This window comes from Papaver somniferum, chromosome 1, assembly GCF_003573695.1.
Source record: "Papaver somniferum cultivar HN1 chromosome 1, ASM357369v1, whole genome shotgun sequence".
NCBI lineage: Eukaryota > Viridiplantae > Streptophyta > Magnoliopsida > Ranunculales > Papaveraceae > Papaver > Papaver somniferum.
The window spans coordinates 192856396-192867749 of record NC_039358.1 but is presented as its reverse complement, the minus strand read 5'-3'; the positions used below and the strand labels follow the sequence as shown (position 1 = coordinate 192867749).

Genomic DNA, 11354 nt, shown 5'->3' with positions numbered 1-11354 from the left:
CGGTGGACTCAATGTACCCACCGTGTTAAGAGATTTGCAATTTCAAAGACAAAGAATAAAATGCAGATATTCACTTTAACCGTAAATATGTATAAGAGAGTTCGTATTATTAAGTTTTCTAAGTATGCAGCAGTCAGTTTGTTACGTATTAGTTATTTTCCATAAATACGTATTATCGGGGGTATTTGATCTAATGGTGGACTCGACGCCTGCTAAATCATACCTGAGCACAAAATAAAGGATTTGTCAATCAGTTTATTAAGTTTGGCGAATCCAGTTGTTATATTTGAAAAGATACATCGGTGATCTATTTGTTATATGTTTGGGAAGACACACCAAAATATACATCTGTTGGTCAATCTTTTTCTCCAACTTTCCTTCCACCGTAGTGTCCGAGAAGATACAACTTTAGCAATGTATTCAAGTAGGTTTGATAAGTTTACTCTTCTCCATTTGATAAGTAACCTTAGATTACAACCCTACATGCACAAGTGAGCACGAGATAGATTTAGGAGAAAACTTCAAGGAACGTCACCAAACAATATTTTAAATGCACGGGCATAAAAGGACCTTGTATTAGTATATATGTGTATTGTTTTACAAAACAACAAGAATTCATATATATGAAAGATACAAGAAACGTCCTTAATCGAATATCGGTTTAAACTACTGAAGCGGATGTCTTCAAGTACACCATCTCTTCGGAAAACTGAAACTGAAGTGGGAACAAGTGAACACATCATCCCGAAGGGGTGCCCAATGGAAACGTATAACTCTCAAGTAATCACTAACATGCTCCACAGTACTAAAGAATATAAATTGAAAGAAAACAAGAATAAACTAATCATACAACAATTTATGCATTACGAAGCAAGTGTCACTCAACCTCACCAAACTCATTGGAGAAGACGACGCGAAAGCAACCCTAATAAATAATAATAACATCGTCCACACAGAGTGCTCATACAAACCATGATTCAGAATATTACCATCAGGATCAGAAAGTTAGTCAAACAGGAATAATATGCACACGAGTGATTTCCCTCAAATAAAATAGTATATATAATATCATAACGGATGAATTACCGCCCTACTACTGTAATATTCAAACGGATGAGTTACTGCCCCTACTATATTAATAAGCATAATATTACAGCGGATGAATTACCGCCCTACTAATGAAATAGTTATAATAATATTTAAATAGATGAATTACCGCCCTACTAAATAACATTGTCGACGGATGAATTACCTCCTTACTTAACTTAGCTAAGAGTCGTGGGGAACACAGACACTTCTCGCAGGGAAATCTCACAATGCATATCAACACAACACATCATAGCAACACCGTACATATAGATGCAAGATATACGTCATACTCAAGATACAGGAAATAGAACATCACAGTATACGATATCATGCACTCAAATAGTAAAGACTCATCATGCTCGCAGATAAAAGAAAACTTAATGATTACAAGAAGGTTAGAGAGTTCCCACCTGATTTGATGAAAATCCACTCCTACCTTGAATTCCTCAATCCGCTGGTTCATCCTTTGAATCGATCGTTGTTAATACAAACTAACTGTTAAACACACAGTCACTCAAAGAGTTTAGGCAAAAGGCTCATACAAGGTTCATAAAATGATTTCATACAATTCCCTAGTTATAAGTTATGTGAACTATCTAATGGTTCTAAGCTGTTTATGTAACTACATCTTTCATTATCTATCCTTAGCACATATTAAGGTTTACTAATTCGATTAGATTGGTTCTATAGTCTATTAGATAAGTCTTAAGAATATCTACAACTTTGTAGAAGGAACCAAAGGCTAATTTATACCATAAAGGGTCCAAAACATCAAACTAAGAATACATGACACTAAGCCCAACTCCACAAAACTCGTCCCAATACACAAGACCCAGTCCACTCGGGTCGACTAACGGTCTCTAACAGTTAAAGGGTCAACTAAAACGTCCAAGGTCAGGTCAAGGTCTAGTCAAAGATCAAGTCGAACAATCAGGGTCAACTCAGAGTCAAGGTCAAAATAGGGAACTGGTCAAACTGAGTCCACTCATCCAGCTAGACTGATTCAAGTTAAACATGCCAAGGTTACTACACACTCTAGTTCACCAACATGGTGCAACATAAAACAGACTAAGACCCAAAAATGCATTTCTAGTTCTACTTGCAAACACACACAGTCTAACATCTCTTTATTGTTTTCAATTCAATATCAATCCACTCAACAACTATAATTCCCAAAACAACACTAACATATTCATTTCAACTAAACTTCAGTATCAGTTCAACATCAACTTCTTTCCACATTGAATCTCAATTCAAACACCCCTGCAATATCCTAAAATTCATCTTCTCTACTTACACCCTGTTCTACAATCTATACGTCTTATATCTCAAATTACCTAAACACATCCAACCTCAACTACACAGACCACAACCATACTAAAGTTACAACTTCATCTCAGCTACAATGAACATCAACATCCCATCTTTGTTTCTCACCTGCAACAATCCACTTATCAAGCTATCACCACTAAGCAAGCCCTTTAACTTACACAATATCACCATTTTCAGCTCCCTTCCTTGCATTAATAACACAACCACAATCTCTTCCTTGTCTTGCATACATTCTTAAAGCAACAACCTAAACATTCATCTAAACTTAAATCTATTCAAGACCCAGCCGTAACCGCACATTCTCTTCTCCCTGTAATTTACTTCAATACTAATCCCTAAAGTTTAATCCCTGCATCATCTCATCTCCATCAACATCATCATTAACATTTCAACTTCAAAATCAGAAGTCAAGCATTATTTCTTCCTTGACATGCCTTTCATAACCACAACATCTCCTAAACAATACCACCAACACCACCAATTACAATCATCTTCATCATTATCTGCTCATATTAAACTTCATCAACAACTAGACTTCATTCTTTTTGTTCTGAAGTAAATCCATCTATACTTAATCAAATCTCATCAGCAACAGTCCCCCTGACATTACTTTGTTCTTACCCCAACCTCAGAAAACTCTTCAAAATCTAATTCTATAACCTGAGTTCAATCAGTACCATTCAATTCATCTTCTTTATCATCACTTCCCAACTCAGAAACCCTAATCTTCATCTTCAATTCAATGAACCCTAACCAATAACTCAAATTCCTAAATAACACAAAATTAAACCTGATACAATACTTTCTGCCCTAGTTAACAACAAACCCAAGTAACAGACTACCAAACCGAATTCAATTTCACAAAGAAATCAATCAAAACAGAAACCCCAAATTAAATCTTCAAATTAAGGAAACCCTAATTTACCTGGTTCTGTGATTCTTCAAAAGAACTGCTTCAGAACTTCAATCAGCTAAACCCAATCTTTAATTCTTCTTATACGTCATTAATTCAAACTTTAATTCAACTCTCTGAGAAACCCTAACTCAATTAACAACAATCCCAATTCTTCTCCTCCCTAGATAATTCAACCACAACACAATCACTTACTCATTCGATTCAACTTACTAACACGTTTCTACGAATTCTCTAATTGACAACAAACTCAATTCTTCGAATTGAGATCGACAGAGAAAAGAAAGAGAAAGAACAAGAAGAAGAAGAATGGAGAAGAAAGTAGAAGAAAGAGAAAGAAGAAAAGAGAAATGGGTTTCTCTTTGACACGTTTTGGTGATAAGGCCAACCAAAATGATAAAGACACCCAAGAAATGGATAAGGGCATCCATGCGGTTTAATGGCAAAAACATTATTTTTCCAATCATACAATTCTGATTAAATCTTCTTAGTTTGGTATCCGATTGACACGTTCGAGTAGTCCATTTCGGCTAACTTTAAGAGATCTATCTAGTGATACTAGTTTCGTATCTAAATCGTTGTTAGATTAATTTCTATTAATTAAGGTTCACCTCTAATTAATCGAGTCAAAAGCGGCTTAGTCACCACTTGACTGGTCTAATAGCATTGACGTGCCTGAGGGTCCTTACATATCCCTCTCTTCAGTATCTCCTTCACCTCCTTCCATTTTTAATCGTTGATATCAAATCAAAGTCTGGGCATTTAAATGTTAATAATCAAATTTAAATGCCAAGGGTAGTGTTGGTCTTCAATTAAAAAACCATGGTCGCAGCTGCCTTAAGCTAGGACGAAACTGGCCGAGACTATTGTCGAGCACTGGATAGGAACTGTAAAATATCTCTTCAATTTCCTCTATCAATCTCTTTTTTTTTTTGATAAGTCAAAATATTGGATTAAATAAAAGAATTATTTACAAGATAGTACATGAGAAAAGAGGTCACATCAACCCCAAAAACTCAAAATACTATTTCAAACGAAAATAGGAAACATAAGGGAACTCTATTGACTTTAACAAATCAGGACGACCAACAAAAGTGAGTCGCACTCCATTATCTAAGAAGCAACCAGTCTTCGCCATTTTGTCAGCAGCGAAATTGGCTTCACGGTACGTGTGCACAAAATTTATAGAATCAAACATGCCCTTTACATCATACCATCTCTGTTTAGAAAACCAAGGAATAGAATCCCCTTCCAAAGCTGTTATGATACTTGATGAATCAGTCCGCACTAGAACATCCCGGTATCCCCATTGAACTGCCCATTCTATCAATCTCTCAAATGAACTACAATAACTCACATCTCCAATGGCAGTAAACTCCCTCTTCACTGATTTTTCGACAGAAATCTTTCAAAATTCCAACTCGGAAACACAAACTCATTCTTCGTTTTCTTCTCAGAACTCTTAACACAGTGTTTCTCGATCATTGATTCACTGATTAGCAGCATCAAGTTTTTCTTTTCACTATTTCATCAGTTTGAGTCAGTTTTTCCAAATCTGTGTAAAACTTGTACGACAGACTCTTACTTGTCTTAACTTATAAAATTATCGATAACCATTTCGCAAATACCACCGGAACCATGTTTCAGCGGTAAAAAATCTTGGATGAAAACTGGTTGGGAAAGAAGATAGGGGTTTTATTTAGGTGCTACGTAGTTGGGGAGGGTCGGGCAGAGTGAAGTTTAGGAGTTAGCCGAGCACGTGATTTGGTTGGAAATAAGGCGTTGTTTCTTCCGGGACGCAGTTGATCTTATCCGTTCTTCTTTAAAGTCAATTCGATCGGTCTCGACCGTCCTTGTTCCCAAGACACATAGACACCACATCTCCTTATTCTATTGATAAATCCATACTTTGCATATGATGCATTGAAATCAAAGCATATAGACTATAGTGTGGTTGATTCTGTTTGTAAAACAGCCCATAAGACGCAAAGATAGCTCTTCGATTGCATACATCTGGCAATTTATTTTCCCTATCTTCTAATCTTGTACGTTAGTCGTGAATGTGTTGATGATAATTTAGGGAAGTTTGCCCGTAAATAAATGTACATAGGTGCATTTCTTCGTCGGCCTTCACTGTTGTAGCAGTAATCTAGTTCATAAGAAAAATACAAAAATACCCTTAACCTATTAAATATTGAAACCTAAAACTAATTTGTTTTAATTCCTCTCCTTTTAACTCTTCTATTTTCTTCTTCCCCATCACCTCCATCGTCTATTTCTTCGATTAATCGTCAATTCTCAAAATAATTCATTATCGATTAACACCACTTAATCCACATGCAATGACTTCAATAAGATAAAAATCAAAAAACCCATCTCATTTCATTTGTTTTAATGCATGGATAGGAAAAATCGATCGAATTAGGATTTTGAAAAAACAACTTCAGAACTGTCTACGGTTTGGAAGTATGAATTTTCCCAACTGTAGACAAGGCCTACTGTTTGGTTTCCCAACCGTAGACAACCCCTACGGTTTGCTTTCCCAATAGTAGACAATGCCTACGGTTTGGTTTCCCAACAGTAAGTCATCTACGGTTTGGATTTCTTAACTTCCAAACCGTATATTTTGGGTTCAAAAATACTACGGTTTGAAAAAATCATACTTTCATACCGTAACTTCTACCTACGGTTGGTTCGATTGAAGTTTCCGCACCGTAGGTTAGCTTATAGTTCGAATTTGGGGGTTTTCAAAAGCAAAAACAAGTTTGGGTTTTCTTAGTTTTTTCTTTTTGTGATCGTCATCTTCATCGCGACGAAGAAAAAGAAGAGAGAAAGAAGAATGATATGCTTTTTTTATGATCATCATCTTCGTCATGATTTATGAATGAAAAGAGAAGGAGAAGATAATAGATTTAGTTTTTTGTATATGATATGATAAAATTATGATCATCATCTTCATCATGACTTATGAATGAAAAGAGAAGGAGAAGATAATAAATTAAATTTTATAATTCATGGAGGGTATTTTAGTCATTACAAAAAATAGTTGGATGTGGGGTTTTGTTGATTACTATTTCATAGCCCGATTTTGTCATCTTGTGAGCCCTTGTAACCCAATGTTTGGAGCCCCTATAACAGGTTTCTATATCAATCTTGTTAAAGGGGCGGCATGTTCCATTGGAGGGGCGGCAAGGGTGATAGCAATGTCCCTCTTATTGGTTAGGGGATGTCCTATAGGGGTGTAAATTGACCAGATTACCCTACTCCTATTTTTAACCTAATGGAATCAGAAAAATCAAAACAGTTTTTTTGACTTTTTTTCATCTTCTCTTCTCTTCTCCTCCTCCATTAAAATTGAAATTTTCATCGTCCTCGATTAATCACCGATTTGAAAAATTGATAATCGTTGATTGAAAACTATATTTCCGAAAGACCCAGTTAGGGTTTTGTTTATTGTGTTTGATTTAAGTTAGTTTTGTATCAAAAATTAGGGTATTGGATCAAAATTGAAATTGAAATTTCTGTGTTGCATGTGAGTTACAGTTGGTAATAACTCCAATTGGAACCGTAACTATAGATTTGGTTGATGTTACGGTTCATTTAACTCAAATACCAACCGTAAGTTCTTGATTTTGAGATAAAATATTCAGTTACGATTTTTTTTTCCAACCGTAAATTACTTACGGTTGGTCTCGTTACTTAAGTTACGAACCGTAAGTTGTCCTGGATGTTTCATTTTCTTTTTACGTACGGTTTGTAATTGCATCACTGTTACCAACCGTATTTGAGTTACGACTTGTAACTCAAATAACCTTACCAACCGTAGGTTAATTACTGTTGATCTCTACTCATTAGTTACCAACCGTAATTTGTTACGGTTGCTTTATGTTGTCATTCTACCAACCGTAACTGGTATTACGATTGGGTTTTCCCCAAATTGAACCAGTTACGGTTGGTATTCGATACTTTTGGAACCGTAACTGAGAGTTACGGTTGGTATTCGATACTTTTGGAACCGTAACTGAGAGTTACGGTTGGTAACGAGCTAAATTCCAACCGTAAGTTCTTCTGAAATTTTAAAAGTTTCGATTTTTTTACGTACTTTAGATAATTTTGAGCGACAAAAAGCTAATGGGAACTAATTTAGAGATTCACCCATCTCAAATTTGTCACTGAAATCGCTCATTTTGGTTGAGTGAATCAAAATCTAGGGTTTCACAAAAATGTCTTTTTTCTTCTCCTCACAACTTTTTTTTTCAACTCTAAAAATCTGATTTTAGAATTATTATAAGTGAAAATTAATTATCAACACTAATCTTGATTATCATCACTAATCTTGATTATTAATAATAAGGGTTAATTGGTCATTTCCATATTTTTTTTGATAAGCGGTGGCATGAATTACCATGTAATGACCTTTTTGTCTTATTAGATTGCCGCCCCTTTAATGGATCATGCCGCCCCTTTAACAGGATTGTTCTATATATATTGTGGGAAAGGTCTATTTATTTAATTTCCACGATTATTTTTGAGTAGCCTCAAAAAATGCAAGTAAAAAAAAAAAAAATTGATAACAAATGACAATAACGTATAAAAATAATCATGTACAATTACAGATTTCTCAGGTCTGAAGAAGCATACTAAACAATGGGTTTACAACACAAAAGATGCTGGGAAAACAAAAGGGAACCACTCTACAAATCATACAAAATCATATTCGGATGGAACTCGCATCCTCGTAACACAATCTATTTATTGCTTCTTTTCGCGTCGACAACAACGAATTGATATCCTCCTCAAGTTTACCAAAATCTTCTTTGATAGATAATTCCTACTGCAAAACCAACATACAAATCTTAAAGTTCCTCTCGAGTCATAATGCCTTTTAGAAGCCAGTAATAAACAGCAAATACACAGAATTTGTTTCTGCTAAAAGTATTCGAAATCAAGGTATGCGGGATCTTGAGAATCACTCTTATTTGCAGAAGCACCGCCACCATTTTCAGCTGCTACCTTTTTCTCTGTATGAACTGCTTCCTTACTAGCAAACTGTGCAAAATCTACAGGTTCGGGGACGTGAGGTGGGGCTGCACTTCGAACCAGAGCCCAGTTAACTCCTTCAAAGAATGGATGTTGTTTAATCTCTGTGGCACCTCTTCGGTATGCAATTCTCTTTTGTGGGTCCTTGACAAGGAGACCACGAATAAGATCCTTGGCATTAACACTCACGTTTGGTGCGTCCGGGAATTTCAGAGGTTGGCCAACTACATTAAATAACGTTGCCCTATTTCCAGATCCCTTGAAAGGAGTTGTTCCATGTAGTAATTCGTAGAGAAAAATACCAAATGTCCACCAATCCACCGCGCTACCATGACCCTCACCACGAATTATCTCAGGAGCCAAGTATTCATGTGTCCCAACAAAAGACATGGAACGAGCATGTGTGGGCTCTGCCATCAATTCAGGAAGGGATCCACCGGCAAAGAGACCGAAATCTGATTTAGATTTACGACTCTTCTTTGGTAGGATACGAGGGAAGAAGCTTGATGGCTGGATACAACCATGCACTGCAAATTCGCTATCGAGTATGCCACCAGTAGTGCTTACATTCACAGATGATGACTTGACCAGCGTTGGGCTGCTGGAGCAACGTAACGAAAGGTCGAAGTCAGAGAGCATTATATGTCCTTCCTCCCTCACAAGTACATTTTCTGGCTTCAAATCTCTATACACGATCCCAAGCATGTGTAGATATTCAAGTGCCAGCAATATCTCTGAAGCATAGAACCTGTCATGAATAAATCAAAGGAGTGGGGTGATTAACAAATCCAGATACAAGACAAACTGGATGGGTAAAACACATCACATGAAATATGTTTTACTCCAATGTTATTATTACTTGTTGGGAAATATTTATTGATTGCCAAATAGGTTCAACTCTACCCAACCTAAAGAAGAACTGATGCAAATGAAGAACCATTTTATGAAACAAAGGATATTTATTTACCTTGCTGCATGCTCGCTAAAGTATTTGTTTGGCTGTTTCTGTCGAAGAGAATGTAGATTTCCACCACTGCAAAACTCCATGACCAGACAATAGAATTTATCTGTCTCGAAATAGGAATACAAAGTAGGCAAGAAAGGGTGATCAAGTAGCCCAAGAATCTCTCGTTCTGTCTGTGCTCGAAGTAGCTTGTTTCTACTAACAAGGGAGGCCTTATCCATTACTTTCATGGCAAAGAATGCATTAGTTCCTCTGAGTTCAACAAGATAAACACTTCCGATGTCACCATATCCAAGGCGCTTGAGAAGCCGGAAATGGCTTAAACCAAGAGGTGATTCTCTAGCATTAGCAAGTTGTATGGCGTCCCAGCGACCATCCCCACCAGTGTGGGGCTTGAAAGGTGCACTAGAATCTAAGCTGTTGCTACGAGAATTGTTTGACATGTTACTTTGACTAGTGACAGTGTCGTTCACTTTCAACTCCCCTGACTTTTTGTTGGTCGATGCTGCTGCTGTTGTTGTTTCTGAATGTATAACTGTTTTCTGATTAGTAGATGAGTTGACACCATTATCTGCAATTGCACTATTTCCTTTTGGATAACCTGGTTGTTGGTTACCTGTTAAATCCATACCGTTTTTTAACGCTGGATCTCCTTTTACGTGTTCGGGCGACGACCTATTGCTATTATCAGTTGATGATGAATTCAATTCCATATTCTTATAATCACTAGATGGGTCACTACTTGTTGAATTTATATTGCCCTGGAGAGTATAATCACCTTCCTTCCATTCAGTCTGCTCGTCGTATGCTGAGCTCATACTGTTTTTAGAGAATGAATCCGTTCTTCTTGGGTCAAATGGTGGTAGACTAGGTGCACTCATGCTACCTTTCGGAATTTGATCCATTCTCTTTGGTTCTCTAGGATTCCTTCTTTTCGGTTCACATGGTGCCTTTTCGGATTGATTGCTGCTAATCTGCATTGCAAGTTTTATCACAGAATGAGCTTAAGTGATTACAGCTAATAATATTGAAACAACTTCAAAGCACCAAGAAAGAAACAAAAATGATTATAATCGCAGCAACCTCTTTGACAGAAAAAGTAGATGCAAAGAGCAATCACACCAAATAAAAGCAGTTGTACCTCATTTGTCTCCTGCTTCTTACTAGGCTTTGACGCCATTGAGGAACAACGCTTGCTAACCCTTCAAGATTAATAATACCTGATCCATTCATACAAAAATAATCATTAGGTTTGACTTTCAATTTCACCATCCAATAAATCATCTAAAACATACTGTAAATATATAGAGAATGTAACCACGAAATGCAATTTACACCACTTGAACGCGTCGACTAACTTGAAGCTACATAACGTCATGCATTTTCCTATCTAGCTTAGATGAAACTTCAAACTCAACAAAAATGTATAGAAGGACGAACCCGTAACAATAGAATTTGCAGCGAATCAACCTGAAATTATTTCAGTTCTATTATTATTCATCAATCAACATTAAATGTGTTTATCTTTAGGACTTGAATCCTATATTGGATGATCAGAAGAAAAATGGTGTAATGGGGTTTTGACAAGATTGAGGGTGTTCTAATTCTGAACCCATCTTCTTCAGATTTTTCTGGAGATTGTTTTTTGTTTTTGTTTTTGATGGTATTAGAGATTTCCTATGGTTGAGAGGAAAAACCGTTGTAGAGAGAAAATGAAGAGAAATAAATGAGATTTTTTTTAGAGAGAGAGAAAGAGAAAGAAACGGTCTTCCAAAGGGAGGGAGATACAAATGGATGACCGTTTATTACTGTTTCAGCCTTGTTGGTTGGTGTGTATAAACATTCTTTGTCACACATTATATAATAGGTTAGCACGTTTGGTTTTGGTCGAAGTGAACCCAATAGCGTTCCTTTGAATAAGAATCCAATTGTTTGTTTGGCAAGTGCACTGTCATGCCTACCAGAGAGTTGAGATTCACTTTGTTTTGCGAGTCTACAAAAGAATCAGGGGTTATT

At 36.4% G+C, this 11354-nt stretch overlaps 1 protein-coding gene and 1 long non-coding RNA gene across 2 annotated transcripts; both read right to left on the bottom strand.

The window, feature by feature from the left end:
* Positions 1-258: 258 nt before the first annotated feature.
* Positions 259-3685, bottom strand: LOC113310678. Its single transcript, XR_003341317.1, has 3 exons — positions 3347-3685; positions 1500-1584; positions 259-479 (listed from the first exon to the last, which is right to left on the bottom strand). It is a non-coding gene; the product is annotated as an uncharacterized LOC113310678 (long non-coding RNA).
* A 4216-nt stretch (positions 3686-7901) lies between these two features.
* LOC113310673 (serine/threonine-protein kinase RHS3-like) lies at positions 7902-11001 on the bottom strand. The gene is made up of 4 exons (XM_026559418.1): positions 10779-11001; positions 10480-10558; positions 9342-10312; positions 7902-9122 (listed from the first exon to the last, which is right to left on the bottom strand). Exons 2-4 carry the CDS (start codon positions 10516-10518, stop codon positions 8264-8266), a joined length of 1869 nt encoding a protein of 622 aa, XP_026415203.1. The 5' UTR covers positions 10519-10558; positions 10779-11001; the 3' UTR covers positions 7902-8263.
* Positions 11002-11354: the final 353 nt, after the last annotated feature.

Excerpts from the sequence above, each read along its gene's own strand:
- LOC113310673 (XM_026559418.1), bottom strand. The coding sequence starts at position 10,518 with ATGGCGTCAAAGCCTAGTAAGAAGCAGGAGACAAATGAG. Across the intron at positions 10,313-10,479 it reads AGAAGCAGGAGACAAATGAG|ATTAGCAGCAATCAATCCGA; the intron begins GTACAACTGCTT and ends CTTGCAATGCAG. Across the intron at positions 9,123-9,341 it reads TTTAGCGAGCATGCAGCAAG|GTTCTATGCTTCAGAGATAT; the intron begins GTAAATAAATAT and ends TATTCATGACAG.